The 19,756-nt window shown below is 40.0% G+C and overlaps 1 protein-coding gene across 7 annotated transcripts in view; it reads left to right on the forward strand.

The window, feature by feature from the left end:
• Positions 1–19,756, forward strand: part of mdn1 (midasin AAA ATPase 1) — a 437,529-nt gene that overhangs the window by 121,264 nt on the left and 296,509 nt on the right. For all 7 annotated transcript variants that reach the window (XM_077510806.1, XM_077510808.1, XM_077510809.1 and 4 more), the window contains exons 25-26: positions 11,426–11,634; positions 13,300–13,446. In XM_077510806.1, the coding sequence (XP_077366932.1) occupies positions 11,426–11,634; positions 13,300–13,446 (356 nt within the window). The remainder of the gene's footprint in view (positions 1–11,425; positions 11,635–13,299; positions 13,447–19,756) is intronic.

The following is a 19,756-nucleotide window of genomic DNA, read 5'->3' on the forward strand; positions in this document are numbered from 1 at the left end:
CGACTTAAGAGCTCATTAAGGTGACAAACAGTATTAGCGTAGTAGTTTTTTTTTTAGGGCCCGAGCAGCGGCGGCGGTGCCGCTGCGAGGCCCTATTGTTTTTCAAGGAATTCTTATTAGGGCCCGAGCAGCGGCGGTGCCACTGCGAGGCCCTATTGTTTTTGTAGGAATTCTTCTTATTAGGGCCCGAGCAGCGGCAGCGGCGGTACCGCTGCGAGGCCCTATTGTTTTTGAAGGAAATCTTCTTCTTATTATTCTTATTAGGGCCCGAGCAGCGACCGCTGCGAGGTCCCTATTGTTCCTGAAGGAATTCTTATTAAGGCCCGAGCAGCGACCGCTTGGCGTGTTTCATCTTAAGATGTTTAAGATGCAAAGTTATCCAAAGTTTTTTATTTTGTCGCACGCCGTTGCCATAGCAATGCATTGTTTGCCAAGTAAAATGCTGCTTTTTTTTTTTTTTTGTCTAAACGAGCAAAAACTCATGAAACTTTGCAGACACATCAGACTTGTCGTAAACGTGAATATTTTAGAGATTTCTTGTGCAATTTGCAATAAATGCCTCAATAGAGCCCTTTAGGCATTTTTATGAAGCTTTTACGATTGTATGATTCAGCTTGATTTGTAAAAACCTATCAGCCTTAGACTAACAAAAAAGTATTCTATAGCTATGTGCCAAGCCATTTTGATTTTATTTTGTTAATTGTGCATCATTTTTGGCCTTTCCATGAAACGTTGCAAACACAAAGCATGGCAAACACATTTACAATTTAGACAGTTTCCTATTTCACTATACCCCAACATGCAAGTACCCCGATGTGCAAGTACCCCAACGTGGCCCGGGTTGCGAGGGCGCTTTATAGCTGCTCGCAGCTCTAGTTATTCTTCTTTTTCTTTGTTTTTATTCTTTTCAGCAAACAATCACATTTTTGAGACACTAAACGTGAACGAAAACTCACCAAACTTAACACGCAGATCGGGCCTGGTGAAAAATTTGATATTTTAAAGTCGTCATACATGATAACAGAAAAATGGCTCTGTAGCGCCACCTACATAGCTTAAACGGATCCCTGTCCCGCTACGATTGTCCTACGGCTATGAAAATTGTGTGGCACCTGTAGCATATCCAGATGAACAAAAACCTCTTTGATATGTGTACCCTAAAATAGACAGGAATGATGAGTATTTAAATGTCAAATTTTGGCCCATTGTTGCACATTTACACGGGTCATGCTTTTGCCCACTTCTCCTACACGGTTAATCCGATTGACTTCAAACTTGGGATGTACCATCTCAACACCTGGGACAACACCATGGTAAAAAAATCTAAAGTTTTTGACATACTATATGACGGCGGCGGGGCATCAAATTTAGAGTTTCAAAATTCTTACTTAACGAAGCATTGGCGGTTGTAAGTTTAATCTAGAGCTACGGAAATTGGTACACATATGTAACAGACTATGACTTATAAAAAAGCCTGTTGGTGCCATGTGCTAAACCTAACAGAAAGTCCGCCAGAGGAGAGGCATCAAATTTTGTGTTTCAAAATTCTTACTTAATGAAGCATTCCCGGCTGTACATTTCACCGAGAGTTACCAAAATTTCAAGACAGATGTAACAGCCCTCAAGGTACAAAAAACTCTTTTTGAACCATATGTTAAACCTAACAGGAAGTCCGCCATTTTGATTTACTTTAGAACGTGTTGCCATTTTTTGGGCCATTTCATAGGGGTCTTATTTTAACGAACTCCTCCTACAGAGTTTATCCGATCATCTCCAAACGTGGTGTGATTCATCTTAAGATGTTGAAGATGAAAAGTTATTGAAAACTTTTTATTTCGTCGCACGCTATTGCCGTGGCATGCACAGTTTGCAAAGGAAAAAATTCCTTCTTAATGAAGCATTCCCAGTTGTACGAAGCAGCTGGAGCTACGAAAATTTGTAGACACATGTAACAGCCCACGATGTACAAAAAGGTCTCTTGGTGCCATGTGCTAAACCCAACAGGAAGTCCCCCCAGGGGCATCACATTTTGAGCTAAAAAAACAACAACTCCTCTTTAACGAAGCATTCCCGGTTGTACGGTTCACCTAGAGCTATGATAATTTGCAGGCATACTAAAGAGCCCACGATGTACAAAAAAAGTCTCTTGGAATCATGTGCAAAACCAAACAGGAAGTCCGCCATTTTGATTTACGATGGGATTTGTAGCCATTTTTTGTGGGCTTTTTTAGGGGTCATATTTTAACGAACTCCTCCTGCAAAATTCATCCGACCGTCTTCAAACTTGCTGTGTTTCATCTTAAGATGTTTAAGATGCAAAGTTATCGAAAGTTTTTTATTTTGTCGCACGCTGTTGCCATAGCGATGTATTGTTTGCCAAGTAAAGTGCTGCTATTGTTTTTTTTTTTGTCTTTTCATGTGTGAAAACTCATGAAACTTTGCACACACATCAGACTTGTAATGAACATGAATTTTTAGAGACTTCTTGTGCAATTTGCAATAAATCGCGCCCTCTAGACATTTTTACGGAGCATTTCCGATTGTATGATTCAAGCACTATATAACTAAAGATGACTTGACCTAGATTTGTGAAAACTGGGAGGCATACCTATTAGCCGAAGACCTACAAGAAGTATTCTGTAGCCGTATGCTAAACCTAAAAGGAAGTCAGCCATTTTGAATTTATTTTGTGAATTGCTCACCATCTTTGGCCTTTTTTTTTTTTTTTTTTTTTTTTTTTTTGAACTTACATTTTATTGAGTTAATTTTTTACAGCAATAGAGCATTTTGTACAACATTCCTTAAAAGAAAAACAATATACATGTATATGGAAAGAAAATACAATGATTAGGACATAAACAGTGTCATCTACATACTTAGCATTCCTACACAGCCAACAATAGTCACTACAGTCACTACAATCAACGAGTAGTACATCCACAAGCACCCTTCCCAGCGCGTATAGCTAGTTGGACCTCAATATCAAATCTTCCACCTGGCTCCATCTTTTTCTAAAAATATGCATTTGAATTCGTAATAAGTAGGTTATCTTTTCCATGTGATAGATTTCTCTCAATTTTTTAATCCAAAAATTAAAGGAGGGAGGTTCAGTTTGCAGCCAAGAGCTTGTAATACATTTCAGAGCTGCTGTGAAAAGAATGTTTAAAAGATATGTTGCAGCTTGTCCCTGCACCCCAGGTGGAGTGGTAACAAGTACAGCCACCGTTAAGTCCCTTGGTATTGTGACTTGAAAAATCTGGTTTATGGCCCTGTACACTTCATCCCAGAAACACTTTAATTTGGAGCAAGACCAGAAAATGTGTGTGTGATTAGGCACCTCAGTGCCGCAATTCCTCCAACACAGACTTGGGACATTAGGGGTCATCTTAGCAACAATGTCTGGGGTCCTGAAGTATCTACAACAAATCTTCCATTTAAATTCTCTCCATGTGTTGGAGTTAGTGGTCCGGTGCGCCAACATACATACCTCTCTCCACTTTTCATCAGATATAATCCGACCCGCCTCCACCTCCCATCTTTGTTTTGCAGAAATGGGCCGATCATGAGCCAATAACACAAATATTTTATAAAGTTTTGTAATAACTTTTTCGTGCTCTTGCCGTTTTTGACATTTAATTAAAAACATTTCAATCGGTGATGGGTCCGTTATTTTTCCCCATTCTTTATGAGATGTCAAAAAAGACCGTATTTGTAAATACCTAAAAAAATAACTTTTTTGGAGCTGTGAATTTCTCCCCAATTGTTCGAACGACAATAAACCATTTTTATCCATCAAGTGATGAACGTAGACAAGACCCTGATCAGCCCATTTCCGAAAGCCCACATCTAAACTATTTGGAGTGAAGGATTTCAAGTGTGCAATACTAGACAGAGCAGAGAGGTGAGTTGGCATCTTAAAGGCAAGTCTGACTCTCTTCCAGATGTCAAGTGTGTTTTTAGTCCACCTTCCCAAACCCAAAACCGAAATGTCAACAAATGACAAAGCCTGCAGAGGCACAGAGCACATTGTTTGTTCAATGCTTAACCATCTCGTATGAACATCACTTTGCAACCATGATATCAAAGGTTTTAATTGTGCTGCCCAGAAATAATATTTCAAATTGGGTAAATTAAGTCCACCCTCTCCCCTAACTCTTTGAAGTGTTTTATATTTTATCCGGGGGCGCTTCCCCTGCCATATAAATTTTTTAAAATTTTTTATCCACTTCTTCAAATGTAGTCCTAGGTACTTTTAAAGGCAACATTTGGAATAGGAATAATAACCTTGGTAAAACATTCATACGAATGGATTCTATGCGTCCAATGAGTGAGAGAGGCAGTGCTGACCAACGATCTAAGTCGTTTTTAATAGTAGTAATTATTCTGCCATAATTTGCATTATACAAATGTCTAATGAGATGGGAATAGAAATTCCCAAATACTGTATTCCCTCTTTTGGCCAACGAAACCCGCTTTGCCGTTTTAGCTCCAGAGAGATATCACCCAGAACATCCATGGCTTCTGTCTTATCTACATTAATTTTGTACCCAGAGTAGTACCCATATAATGATAACTTCTTCATTAGACATGGAATTGTAGTGGACGGCTCAGTCAAATACATAAGGACGTCGTCGGCGTACAGAGATATTTTATGTTTTTCATTGCCAATCAACACCCCTTTTATATCATCGTCATCTCTAATGAGTTGCGCTAACGGTTCAATGCTGATAGCAAAGAGCAAAGGTGAGAGCGGACAACCTTGCCGGCATCCACGTTCCAAATTAAACCTTGCAGACCGGAACCCGTTCACCCTGACAGCTGCTTGAGGGGAAGAATATACTGTTTCAATCCAATCAATAAACTTTGGGCCAAATTTGAATTTTCTTAACGTATGAATTAAATATTTCCATGAAACTCGGTCAAACGCCTTTTGTTTATCTAATGACAGGACTGCTGTCCTGGTCTTACTCTGTTTTTGATATGATATTATATTAAGTAAGCGCCTTAAGTTGTTTCCATAGTGTCTCCCAGTGATAAAACCAGTTTGGTCTGGATGAATGATATTCGTTATTTTGTTTAGCCGTTGCGCCAGTATAGCTGTCAAAATACGTCCATCCCCATTTAACATAGATAAAGGCCTGTACGAGCCACAATTAGTAGGATCTTTGCCATCCTTATGTAATACTACTATTGTTGCTTCTGACCAGGATGAAGCCATTGTTTTGGTTTGTAATGAGTAATGGTAGGCATTTAAGAGGAGGGGAGTTACTTCTTCCTGAAAACACTTGTAGAACTCATTTATTATTCCGTCTGGTCCGGGGCATTTGTTATTTTTAAACGATGAGATAATGTGTTTAATTTCCCAATCACGAATTGGTTCATCCTGGCCTGTAGAAGCAGATTCAGGCAGCGTGGTTAGATTAATACTCTGTAGAAATTGTGCTATTTCAGAATCATCAGTACAGGTATCGGTATCTTGGTAAAGGAGTTTATAAAAATTTGCGAAGGCTTCAGTTATCTCTTTGGGCTTGACTACAAATTTTCTTCCCACTTTTATTTTATGCACAATATTAGAGGATTGTTGTTTTCGTAATTTAAAAGCCAAAAGTCTGCTCGCTCTATTTCCATATTTATAATACTGGTGCTTAGCAAATCGTAAATTCCCCTCTATTTTTTCTGATAATAGCCCTTGAAGTTCCTCACGAGCTTTACTAAGATCTGCTAGGTTAGGTAACGTCCCTTGTTTGTGTTTATGCTCCAGTTCACGGATTTTGTCCTCTAATTCCAACTGCTTAACAAGCTTGCGTCGCTTTCTTGCTGTAGCGTAAGAAATGATACTCCCTCTTAAATACGCTTTAGCACAATCCCACAATACAATATGAGATATGTCTGGAGTATTGTTTGTATCCAAATAGTTCTTAAACTCAGTTTTAATAAAATCAACAAATTCTCTGTCGTTAAGGAGAGATGCATTTAATCTCCATTGCTTTGGGGTTGGTGTCAAGCCCAGATCCCACTGGAGAATGACTGGAGCGTGGTCTGAAATTGTGATGGGCATGATATTTATGTCTTCAACCCTATGCAGTTCAGCTTTGGGAGTAAAAAAATAGTCAATTCTCATATAGGTTGCATGTCTGTTAGAATAAAATGTAAAGTCTCTCCCTTTCGGGAATTTGGATCTCCATACGTCTACAATACCCACCTCTGCAGACAAATATTTGAGAATTTTTCCCATTTTTGGTAATGCGGTCTGAGATGCAGACTGTCTATCTTGTTGAGACATTACGCAGTTGAAATCTCCACCCATGAGTAAAAGGCCAGAGCTATACTCCGCAATCCTATTAAATAATAACTTCACAAAGCCCGGTTGGTCCTCATTTGGGGCATAGACATTAACAATAGAAACTGCAATGCCATCTCGGAGCCCATTGACCAGTATAAACCTGCCTTCTTCATCTCGATGTACTAATGTTTCAGCAAAATTAATTTGTCTATGCATTAATATTGCCACCCCTCTTCTTTTCCCAGAGCAGTGAGATGAATAATACACCTTATCAGCCCAGGATTTCCTCAGTTTCTGGCGCTCATCATCTGATAAATGTGTTTCTTGCAATAAGGCAATTTGGCATTTGAGGTGTTTAAGTTGTGACAATATTTTCTTTTTTTTGATCGGGCTACTCAACCCTCTCACATCATAACTTATAATTGTCAGAGGACTCATTTTTTTATTTTTATTTAACCTTTATTTAACCAGGATAGTCCCGTTGAGATTAAGAACCTCTTTTTCAAGGGAGTCCTGGCCAAGAGGCAGCAAAACAGTTTTCATTACAGTTACAAATAAAAGTTTCACTTACAATCACATAAAAATTATATAAAACAGTTACAAATCAATGAGGCCGTCTCAAGTGCTCTTAATCTGGATCTAAAATCGTTCAATGAAACAAGTTCCGTTAGTTTCCAGTCCTTTTGCAACATGTTCCATGCAGAAGGGGCAGAGAAAACAAAAGCCTTTTTCCCCAGCTCAGTGCGGGCAAATGGAACAGAGAGCAACAAAAGATCATTGGAACGCAAAGCATAAGAATCAACACTTTTCAATGTGATTAAATTACAAATATAAGAGGGCAGCAGTCCAAGCATAGCCTTGTAAATAAAAATGTACCAGTGAGTCAACCTCCTGGTGGACAAAGGAGGCCATCCCACTCGAGAGTACAGTTCACAGTGATGGGTCAAGGCTCTACAATTTGTAACAAACCTCAAAGCAGCATGATATACAGAGTCAATCTTACTCAAACACTGAGCTGAAGCATTCATATACAACACATCCCCATAATCTAAAACAGATAAAAAAGTTGCAGTGACAAGACGCTTTTTGACCTCAAAAGAAAAACAACATTTATTCCGAAATAAGAAACCCAGTTTTAGTTTGAGTTTCTTCACGAGGTTGATGACATAAAACATGACATAAAACAGTTAGTTGTTGTGAAAATAAGGCAATTTGGGGATTGTATTGGGGGAGAGGCGAGTGAAGAGAGGCATAGTAATGACCACATATGTAATGACATAGCTGTGCGCAGGAATGTTTGATCAAAATAAACTTTTACCTTTATAGAAGTAACACCGTAACATGTAAAAAATAATAGCTCGATTGTTCTCCTAAATGTAACTAGATCTCCGGGGAACAGGAAGATCAGAATGCAAAAGAAAACAACACTAATAACAAAAAAACTAACATATGAAACGCAAAAGTGTGGGATAACGTCCCGAGCCGCTGTATTTAAGCAGCAAAAAACACCGTCTGACACGATGTGCTCTATCCACTCCAAAAGAGAGGAGCAAAAACCAAACTGTTAATTAGCCAACCAAAACAACATTGGAGCTTTGGCTCCTGCAGATCACATATGGAATAAGAGAAAAAAACCCGACAAGTATTCAATTTTAGTCTACTAAACAAAAGTACAAATGATACATTATTAACAATTAACAATTCCAGGTAAGGGAAAAAAAATGCCAGTACCTTATGTAAATAATAAACCAAATTGTGCAAGCAACAATATAATATGTCACCGTTCCTATCAGCAGAGACTGGCGACATTTTCGAGCACACAGTACCTTAAGGTTACCCCTCAGGCACAGAAAGGATAGTAGACTGGATGTAAGTCATGGCCTTGGCGGGGTCTTGAAACTCCAGGCTTTCGTTCTTGAAGGTGATACGGAACCTTGCTGGATAGCACAATCCTAAACGCACATCACGACGCCCCCGCAAAGCTTTCCGTGCATCTGTGAATGCGGCTCGGGCTTTCGCAACTCCCGTGGTGTAGTCCGGGAAAAAGCTGATCCTCTTTCCGTTGTACGTCAGCTGGGCTTTCTCCCTGGCTCTTCTCAAGATGTCCGCAGCATCCCCATCGTAATGCATCTTGGCAACAATCACTCGGGGCCTGTCGTCACCTGGCTTCTTGGGTGCAAGTGTACGGTGCGAGCGATCAACTTTGACATCCCTGTCCAGCTGTAGAACGTGTTTAATGATTTTAGACACTTCCTTTGGACTACTGGAGTTTGGATATTCATCGATGCCCACAATGCGAATGTTTCCACGCCTCATCCTTCCTTCCAGATCTTCACACTTCTCCCGAAGTGATTTTACGTCGTTCTGGAGCCCTTTTACCGTGGCTTTCAATTCGGTTACATCATCAGACCATGCAGACATATCATCCTTCCCTTCCTGGACGTCGGTTTCAATGCTATCAAATCTAGCATTCACCGCAGCAGCACTGCTAGCAATCTCAGCCCGCGCCGCCTGGAGCTCAGCTCTGAGAGCGGCGAAGTCATTCGCCAAGGCGTTCTTAAGTTCCTCCCTTATGATTTGGCTGATGTCGCCTCTCAAGGTCCCCAGAATCTGAGCTTTAACGTCGTCGCCCATGTCCCGAGGTGACAGTTTGGGCTTGGAGTTGTCCGATTCAGTAGCATGTTGCCTCGTTGTCGGCCTTTTGGGCTTCTCACCAGCGCCGTCGAACTTAAATTTCTGTAGTTTATCCGGCATGCGCAGAAATGAGCCACGTTAGCGAGTCCTCGAAGGTTCAAAGTTGCAATACACCAATTTTCGTTTTGTAGCGATAATTGGGTCGCCTTTTGGACGAATTAATAATCTGGACGTTACAGAGGTAAATTATATTTACCTCGATAACCTCTAGGGGCACCACGTTGGTTTTGCTTAGGGTTAACAGGAGCAAACAACGACCCAAATCCTTCTTGCATCAGTCATTTATAATCTAAAGTCGCCACACTCGATGTTCAGTGGTTCGTTGTACTAACAAAAGAATAATAATCCACTCGGAGACACAGATGACTTAGGCGGAATAGAGTTAATAAAACATACATTTATTCACGATTGCTACACTACAGAATCAAAACACTGCCTATCTAACTACTCTACCGTCAGAAGAAAAGAAATAAAAATAAATCTAATGAAAATAAGGAAGGAATGCGAATGGATAAGGAAACAGGGAAAAGAGAAATTTGACCTGCCAGATCTGTGATATGTTTCAAACGTAAGTTGCACGCAGTGGTACCAATTTGGGAATCATATGCACACTTACGAGCATCGTTTGCGTCGAATGAGCAGAAAGGTCTTGAAAAAAGGGGGAAAAATAGTCAATGTTCGTTCCAAAAGGCAAGAAAATCAAAAGGGGGTATTCCACAGGTGATCAAGGGAAGCCGCTCAGGGGGCTGACGTAGTTGCGCGGCTCGTCCCTTGATTGGTCGGCGACTCGGCAAGGTTGGTTCTGCCGGACAGCTGTCCGACTTCAGGTGTTGGAGCTCGGTTCGCTACGCGCCTGCGTACGGGGAAGGCCAGCCGTTGGAGGTGAGCTGGCACCGCGGCGGGGCGCCACCGACTAGCAGGTGAGGTGCGGGGCGGCTTAGGTGCACAACCTCGCATCCGGCGGTACGTTGTAAGCGTACCCCGGGGCCGCGGAGTTCGCCGCTGGCGGGCACTCCACCGATGGTGAAGAGAAAAAAAAAGGAAAAAAGGAGTAAAAGAGTCTTTGGGGTCAGCGTTGCAGTTTGCTCCTGCTTTGGCGTGGCGTGGAGCGAGTGTCTGCTCTCGGCAACGGTTGCTGCCAGAAAGGAAAAGGCCACGTGGTTGGCAAGTTTCTTGGAACAAAGAGTTCGAGCAGGCTGGGACACTCGCAGGTCGTGCAACAGAGTTTTGGAAGAGGCTTGGAAGCAAGAGGGAGAGCGAGGGGTCTTCTCGTCCTTTTAAAGTCTATGGGCGGGGCTTCAGTAGGTGGTGGCACACCCTTCTGTTCGCTCGCGCAGACTTTAGAAAAAAAATTATTAAAGGGATTAATAATTTGGCATTAAATTTGGTCAGTCTGGCAAATCAGTTTTCCCACACAACCCGTTTAACACACATCGTAATTAATGCATCATAAACTAACTTGTGAGGTAACTTCTACTTGTCTAATCTGACTGAACTGAAAGATATTGATTATCTTTCATTCTTTATGGAGTACAAATGAAATAGGATGTTCATACACACAAAGACATAACATGAATCATTCGTAGTTCAGTTATCTGTCGAGAATTAACATGGTATAAATGTGTAAAATGCGGTTACTTATATGAAATGTCACTAAGGATAGTTCCAAGTTTCACCACTTGACGGTGCTGTTGCTCCGTCTAGACGTTCCAGGAGTGCCCGTTTGGAAAGGTGGCGCCAGAATAGCCTTTGTGATTGATAAGAAGTCATGAACATTCCTTTGATCAGTCATTTGTGTATTCCAAATCATTGGAGCCATTTGTTCGGGCTCCGAGAAGACGGGCTTGAATACACTCCTTCGGCAGACGCATAAATTCCTTTGTCACCTGGTCAGCGGCTTCAAAAGAGCTTTGTTGGTGGTCGGGTGACCACCTGCAGAGCTAACCAAGCTTAGATCCTGTCTGGGCAGTGGAATATTTATGCGACTGCAGAGAATTTGCTTTAGAAGAAGCAAACTTTAAAAAAAAAAAATTAGAGAGTGCATTGGGCCATAGGCCATAGTTGTTACAGTTTCAAAAGGGCAGGAAAAATGTCATTTTTTAAGTGAAATGAGAAAAAGTCTGCAGGAGCTCAGAGAAGCACGTCTTTACTCCATTTCGGCTCACGAGCGCCCATCTTTGGCCTTTTGATAAAACTTTGCACACACAAGACTTATCAAAAACATTATCGATGGTCCTTGTCCTATTTGACAGTACCCCAACATGCCAGTACCCCGACATGCAAGTACCCCAACGTGGCCCAGGTTGCGAGGGCCCTTTATAGCTGCTCGCAGCTCTATTTTATTTTATTTTTTTTATCAACCGCTACTTTGCGGAAATTAACCTATCGCGGGTGGACGTGGAACATAACACCCCGCGAAAAGTGAGGGAACACTTGGATCTTTTGCAGGCATTCTCATCGATGCCATGAGGAAAGGCTACTGGATCATCCTTGATGAATTGAACCTGGCCCCCACTGATGTTCTCGAGGCCCTCAACAGGCTGCTAGATGACAACAGGGAGCTTTTCGTGGTGGAGACACAGGAAGTCGTTAAGGCTCACCCAAGATTCATGCTGTTTGCTACCCAGAACCCCCCTGGTCTCTATGGGGGTAGAAAGGTATTCCTTCTGCTTCTGACAGATAATGCAACACGTCTCCCAGAAAATTGAAACAATTACTTATTCTTTGGTTTTCTGTTTCTTTTGTTTGCGTTGACACAACACAAAAAAAGCAAAGAAAATATGGAATGGAATTGTCTGTGGGATTTTGAATCCAAATCCACACATACCACATAATAGTAAACAAAATTTTGCCAGTCCGTTATTCGCGAGCAGCTGGGCCATCTTTCCGTCATGATCAGTCGGCTATTATTTTAAGCCAACCAAATTTGTCATATTCAGTCTGTCACTCCGTCGTCGTTATTTTAACCGAGCTTCCGTCATCACTAAATTACAGTTCATCCCCGTGTCGAGAACATATTATTTACTACATTGCACGCATTGGCAGCACAAGCATATCACAGAATCAGACACAGCCATATAGTTAAAGTTAAAAAGTTGCCGTATTTTCACAACCATAAGGTGCAACATATTAAAAGGCAGAGCCTAAGTTATTAGTATTTAACAAACACATAATATTGGGCGCAGGCATAGTAAAACATAAGCTAGCTTAAATCATACGGTAACATGCTTTCACGCTAACACATACGCTAGCATGTACGCTGTATGTTTTTAGTGTATGTTTTTTAAAAGGCAGCAGGAGCAACACTGAGTTCGGTTGTACTTTATTGAAGTATTTAACACTCACGTTACTTTTGATCAATCCTCTTCCTCAAATCCCTCAAAAGTCGTCGTCTTCTGTAACCAAAATTAACACCTGGCAAGTTCTCCATCAAACACGCCAGGTTCCTTCTCGTCATGCGGTGTTATGCCAAAGTATACTTTCCCCCATAAAAAGAATGTATCCGCGGGTACAACGCATGTTTTTAGAAAGAAGCTTTTATCAAAACAACTTTTTAACAAAAGAAAACCAAGCACCCGCTCGCATTCTGCAGTGGACTCAGTGACCACACACAGTTGGAAATCTCAGCTCAGATGACTGAATGTTAGTTTTCGGTTTTGTTCAGGATGTTTGAAGTTTAAATACTTATTTACAAGGAACATTTTTGAAGACTCCACTTTTCTGTAGTAAAAACTAAGATTCTGCGGCAGGGGATAACATTTTTTACAGAGGTATGTTTTGGCACAACACCGGCACTACCAGGGGCATGTCTTGAGCGTCCGCATGCCATCTTTTTTCAATTTCACGTTCTCATAATTCCTACTAGTCCTCACCTAGGTCCGCCTTTCCTGTATTTAAGCAATGTATCGATTATTTTCCAAAGTCTCACGACAATATTTACAGATTTTGGCACTCGGTGCACACAAAAGGTGCACCTCATGATTATAAGACTTTTTAAGTGCGCCTTATGGTTGTAATAATAAGTTTAAAAAAGAAAAAAGAAGAAAAAAAAAAGACTGACACGCACACAGCATAGTATTGGTGAAATAAAATGAATATGGGACAATGTCAGTGCGATCTCATGTGTTGAACACCTCAGAACAGAGTACCTTTTGTTGAAGCCAATCCATGATCTATAATTAAAGTGATATTAAGAGAGCCCAGGTCACGATGGAGAGTGTGTCTCCCTGTTGGCCTGAGAATGCCTCGGGATCCCCAGAAACTGCTGGATGGACTGATTAGGAACTGATTTAAAAAAATGTTTGACTCTCATTTACCTCCAGGTACTCTCCAGAGCATTCAGAAACCGCTTTGTGGAGCTGCATTTTGATGAGTTGCCTAGCGCAGAGCTGGAGACCATTCTCCATCAGAGGAGCAGTATGCCTCCATCATACTGCACCAAACTAGTCAAAGTCATGACAGATTTACAGGTATGTCTATTTTAGGGGTGGAATAAAATCAATAATAATAATAATAATAATAATAATAATAATAATAATAATAATAATAAACCCACGAGTATTACAAATACCATGTTGAGATCTGGCACGGGATAGCCTATCCCCAGTTATGGGTCAAATAGCATCTTCACTAATATGAGTAGTAGAAATGTATAATGTGGAAAGGAAACCATAGGAAGGAAACCATACCACATCGTTCGTCGCGCGGGTGATCAAGGAGTGCATCCCTCAGTGGTCAGGCTGAGGTCGTAAAGTTGCCTACAGATCTACACTCTCAACCTCCAGTGGCGGCTAACCCATCTGAGAGTCTCTCCCAACAGGGTCCTTCCACACCAGAACGGGCGGGTACCAGTACAGATAGAGGAAACAGCAGACAGAAATGGATACGAGAGGATTACATTGAAGTCATGTTCTGTTATTACAAGGCAAAGGCAGACCCTAGTGAAGGTGTAACAAAAGTAGGGCTGTCAAAGTTAAAGCGTTAATAGATTAATTAATCACAGAAAAAAGTTAAATTAATCACATATTAACGCAGATTAACCGCACTATTTTTTTGGACCGCACTTGAGCCTTGAACGTAACCGCGGATGGTTACATTGAAGGCTGCACAGGTCAGTGATTAGGTCAATGCACGGCATTTCCTATGCCTGTTGTTCCAAAATGAGCGGGGTGACTCCAGTTGGTGTGCTCGGTGGTAAATTTCGCTTTCAAAAACACCCCGACGGGACTTTAGATAAAACAAAAGCAATTTGCGTTTAATTAATTGCTGAATTGCACCCAATTGCTATGATGCTGTTACGTTTTGAGCAATACACGCATGCTTGCGTACATGCATTTAATCAATGTTTGCAAATGACATTCAGATAATAAAATGCATTGTCAAAATATTACGGTATTTTGTATTATTGTATTATGCAAATATGCGAGTAATTTATCTGATTAATCGTGATTAATCAATATTTAAAAGTGTGATTAATCAGATTAAAAATTTTAATCATTTGACAGCATTAAACAAAAGATACATTCAGAATATGGAGGGAAAGAAACCCAAATGAAAGGCCCAACCCAACAGCCAATGCACTGATGAACCTACATAGATATATTGAAAAACAACACCAACTAATGATTTGAACTATTTACCTAGATAACATCAAGCAACTGATTCAAAATGAACTGAATGAAGAGAACAACCAACCAAACAAAAGAATCCAGCAATTGTTATGAGGAATCAACCAAAGGAGAGGTAGAACCATCAAAAAAAAAAAAAAAAAAACATCCGAGTCCAAAGACCTAGTTTAGAGATTAAGAGGGCAAGAGCTGAATGAGAAAACATCAGGTTGGCAGAGAGGCCCCCTCTACCGAAGATATCAGTGAACAGAAAAGTTAAGCTGTTAATCAAACAAGCAAATTGGTACTAAAAGAGTCACCCAACCTCAATAACATCAATTTGCTTCAATATGTCACTGCTTATGTGATATCTGAAAAGATGGGTAAAATACCAAAACTCCCAAAGGGCAATAAATGGCAACAACCAAAATGGAGGACAAGAATAGAGAATCAGATCAAAAGCAAGAGAGCTGATCTGTCAGTACTAACGGACATGGCACAGAAAGATGAAAGCCAAAAAGATCTCCAAGAAAAAACAAAGAATAAAAAAAAAAAAAGCCATACAAAATAACAAATCAAAAACTGCAAACAGTAAGAGAATCCCTTATGTTGAAATTTCAAGCAAAAGCCCAGAGAATCAGGAGATATGTAAGAAGAAGTAAACAATTCAGTCAAAACCAGATGTTTGCATATGATAGGAAAAAGTTATTCAGAAACCTTGGTAAAGACCAGGTATTAGTTGAAAAACCACCGAAGAAAGAAGCAACAGAAACATTTTGGCCTAACATCTTGGAGAACGGCAGAGTACAACCATTTAGCACAATGGATAAAGAGTGAGGAGCAGAAATATGCTGTAATAGTGTCACCCATGGAAGGACATAAGCCAAGATGAGCTGCAGACTGTTTTAATTAAAAATTAGCAACTGGAAGTCACCCGGCCCTGATGCAGTTCCTAACTTCTGGCTAAAGCAATTCACAGCACTACGTCAACATCTATTTAATGCATATAACCAAGCAATAGAACACCCAGAAAATCTGCCCGATTGGTTCACTACAGCACAAACATATTTAATACCAAAGAAAGAAGACAGAGAAACTATAAAACTATAAAGTAATTGCCTGTTTATCAGCATCCAACAAGGTGCTCATATCGCTTTTAACCATACAGTATTGCTGGAAGAACAGAGAGGCTCTGTCAGGAATTCATGTTGATGCAAAGATCAGCTCCTAATAAATAAAATGATCATAGAAGATTGCAAAAAGAAGAAAAAGAACTTAAGTATGACTTGCCTGTAACAATGTTCCTCACAGTTGGATACTGAAGACTTTACAGATGTACAGATTTATTGAAAAACTAATCAAGTTCATGAGGACCTCAATGAACAACTGGAAAACCATGATGAAGCTATGAAGGATGTATCACAACAAATCAGATCAAGAACAAAAGAGGGATCTTTAAAAGAGATTCATTTTCACCTCTGCTATTTTGTCTAGCTCTTGTGTCTTTATTATCAGAGATGGCTACATCTGGATATGGTTACAAGATCTCAAACACAAGTGCTCCAATCAGCAATCTGTTTTACATGGATGATCTAAAATTGTGTACCAAGAACAAGTTGGAGAACTTAAAATAGTGGAGCAATTCAGTGATGATATTGGTATGGAATTTGGACTTGAGAAATGTGCCAAAGCCAGCTTCAAGAAAGGTATAATAATATTATAATAGGTGACACAGAAATACTAGAGTTGGACCAAGAATGAGTATACAAATACCTGGGTGTGGATGAAAGTGATGGTATCCAGCATAGTTAAATTAAGGAGAAGATAAGAAAGGAATATAATTGGAGAAGAACATTAATTCTAAGAACTGGGCTCAGTGGAAGAAACAAAATAGAAGCCATCAATAGCCTTGCAATTCCAGTCGTGCAATACAGTTTTGGCATCATTGTGTTGTGTACTGAGAGGTTTGGATTCCAAATGCAGACACAAATAAGATATTATCTATTTATTTACATCGAGGCAGAAACTCAGAGACGCTGTACACAGGACAGGTGGACAATAATCCGGCAAACCACACACAATTCTCAGACTGCACCCACAGACAGTGAATCGTAAAGGACTAAAGAACGACATCACATAGGTCCCGACATCACCGAAAGGATTAAAGGTTGAGATCACAAACATTACGTTTTGTAAACAGACACTTGTTACATCGGTACCTGAACAGACACATAACAGATCATGAACTCTGGCGCATGCAACCCAGGACATGACACATTGACTGGAATAGCTCAGAAGTGAAGAGGATTGACACAAAAACATGTAAACTATTAAACATGCACAAGATGTTACATCCTAAAACAGATGTGGAAAGGCTGTACATCCCAAGAAAAGATGGCTGTAGGGGCCTGATTGATGTACAAACAGCATTCAAAACAGCAATAGTAGGGCTTCATCACTATCTGAAGAACAAAGAAAGGCAATATCCAAAGCAGGTTCTTGAACATGAAAGATTTAAAGCCAAACATTCAATACCCAAAAATGTTCAAAATTCAAAAGTGAAGTAGCAATGCCAGAGATAGACAACAGAGAAGATAAATCTGCCTCTGAAAATGCTAAAGCCCTGAAATGTTTAAATCCAAGATAAAGTCAATGAAAGAAGAAAAGTGGAAAAATAAAGCGTTGCATGGCCAGTATCCAAAGATCTTAGAGAAGCCTCATGTAGATACAGTCGCTACCAACAAAGGGTTGTCAAGTAATTTGAAAGGAGAAACAGAGGGAATACTTGTAGAAACTCAAGACCAGGTAATAAACACCAGAGACTATCAGAAAGTAATGTGACCAGCAAGTGAAGAACAAATGCAGAATGTGCTCACAATATGAAGAGACAGTGGACCATATTCTATCTGGATGTGAGGTACTTGCCATCTCCAGGCACAATAACGCTGCAGCACATCTCCATTGGTGCATATGTAGAGATTATGATGTAGAGATTACAGACAAATGGTGTAAAAACACAAGCCAGAGACGGTGATGCACAGTAAAGATAACATCACCATCATGTGAGACATGTCAGTAAATACTGATAGAACTATAACAGCGAACAGGCCAGACATCATCGTTAAAGATTCAGTCAATTCCACCTGCAAACTGATTGATGAGATTGTCCCATTAGTTCGAAACATCACATTGAAGGAAAGGGGAGGAGCAAGTACAAATACCTAGAACTAGAAATACAGAGAATGTGGCACATGAAAAGCATAACGATCCCAGTGGTTGTTGGTGCGCTTGACACAGTGAAGAAGGGTATGGTAGAAAACAGAAGAATCAAAGTATCAAAGAATCAACATGAATCTTCAACAAAGTTTCGAGAGCCTCATTCTACATACTATGTCTCGCTGAACAAAGCTGAGATATTGCGAGGCGGAATATTAACGTTAATAACAAAGCACTGATAAGACAAAATTATAGTTAATCAAAATTATTAGTTCATTTTCAAGTTTTTTTTTTATAAACTTGCAAAAAGTCAATGTTTGTAACAAGGACAAAATGTAGATGTTAAATAAAAACATCTTTTGGTTATCAGATTAAATCATTTTGTATAAAAATAAATAAAATAAATTTTAAAAAAAGCAAAAAAATCAAATCGAAAATTGGGAACTGAAAATCGTAACCGAATCAGGCTTGAGTGAAGGAATCATTACATCCCTAGCTCTTTGTATTTATCTGGGAATTGGTGGAGAATGGATGTCGATAATGATGTAGAAAAATGTCAGGTTTAAACACCATCTTTGACATTTTTAAACTGCAGAAATAAGGAGACAGACATTAAAATGAGAAAAACAAAGCCTTTACTTGTACAAGGAGAGATGAGCGAGAGATGTGTGCTGGTCACAATCCTCTGGCCCACTCTGGCACACATTCACATTTCTTGTCTTTTCATGGAGTTCGCGAAACAAATGGTCACAAAAGGAGGTGGAGACATAGCAGCGGTGTGGCATCACAAATACAACAGTCATAAACACAGGACACATCCTCTAACCATAAAACTTTTTTACGACCACTAATCCTTGAAGGCTGTCTATTGTCCTGGTGTGAAGTTCTTCATTCCCGCATTCCAGACGTCCTTAGGTTGAATACACATACAGCAACCCAAACTGATAATGAAATACTGAGTACATGCTTTAAAATTAAATCTATGCAATATAAGAGAAAATATGGAATAATATATACATAATAATCCTAACATTTCCCTCCTGTTATTACATATTTACTCAAAGTCTCATACCATGTATTTGTTAAAAAAGCAAAACATCACCATCACAGTGCATAACACAATTTTTTTTCCATTACACAAATAAGTCCTTTGTCAACACTATCACATAGAGCATGACGTAACATTTCTCTTTCCATCATAAAACCCCTTATTAGTAAAATTATCATAAGCACAATATAATTCAACGAGTCGTCTTTACATTACATTATCCAATGTTTCTGTATGTAATTCTCAGCATTAATAATTCAACCAGCTGTCTCTCTTCCTCTTCAAGATGGCCCCAAAAACAAACATCAAAATCAAAAAGACAGCCCCAACTGAGTGATCGCATCTTACTCTCTATTTGATTCAGGAAAGGGACTCGTCTTCTTGAATTGTCCCTTCTGACACGTCCTGCACAATAGACAGGCCCTGGACTTCACAGCGGTTGGGGAAACTTCGAGGGTAGCAAACAATGTGCTCCCAACCTCTTCACTGACTTACTTGGTCAGACTTTTCACAGCTAGTCAAGCTGCTTGTTTCTCCTCTGACCTCACTTCAGTCAGGCTTCGCCCCGCAACCTGGCAAGCTGTTAGTCAATGGTACCTGTTTTGTGCCATGTGATAGGTGAATCCAGGAGAGTCGTTCAGCGATCTTCACAACCTTTGGGGCCAACAACACTTACAAGGGCCTTCCCACCTTGGGCTGGACCTTTAATCAAAGTCAGTCACTACCCTTGATGGGAGGCTTGCCTTCCTGCTGAGATAGAGAGTCATCTGGCATTTGATTAAACATTTTCACTTCCTTATCATTTAAACAATCTTCTCATATAGTCACTTAAATCAATTTCTTTCATCTGTATGGCTTAACAGGTTATTACATTAGGCAAATTTAAATGGTCTACCACAGGAAATTTCA

The sequence above is a fragment of the Festucalex cinctus genome, chromosome 21 (assembly GCF_051991245.1).
Source record: "Festucalex cinctus isolate MCC-2025b chromosome 21, RoL_Fcin_1.0, whole genome shotgun sequence".
In the NCBI taxonomy this organism is placed as follows: domain Eukaryota; kingdom Metazoa; phylum Chordata; class Actinopteri; order Syngnathiformes; family Syngnathidae; genus Festucalex; species Festucalex cinctus.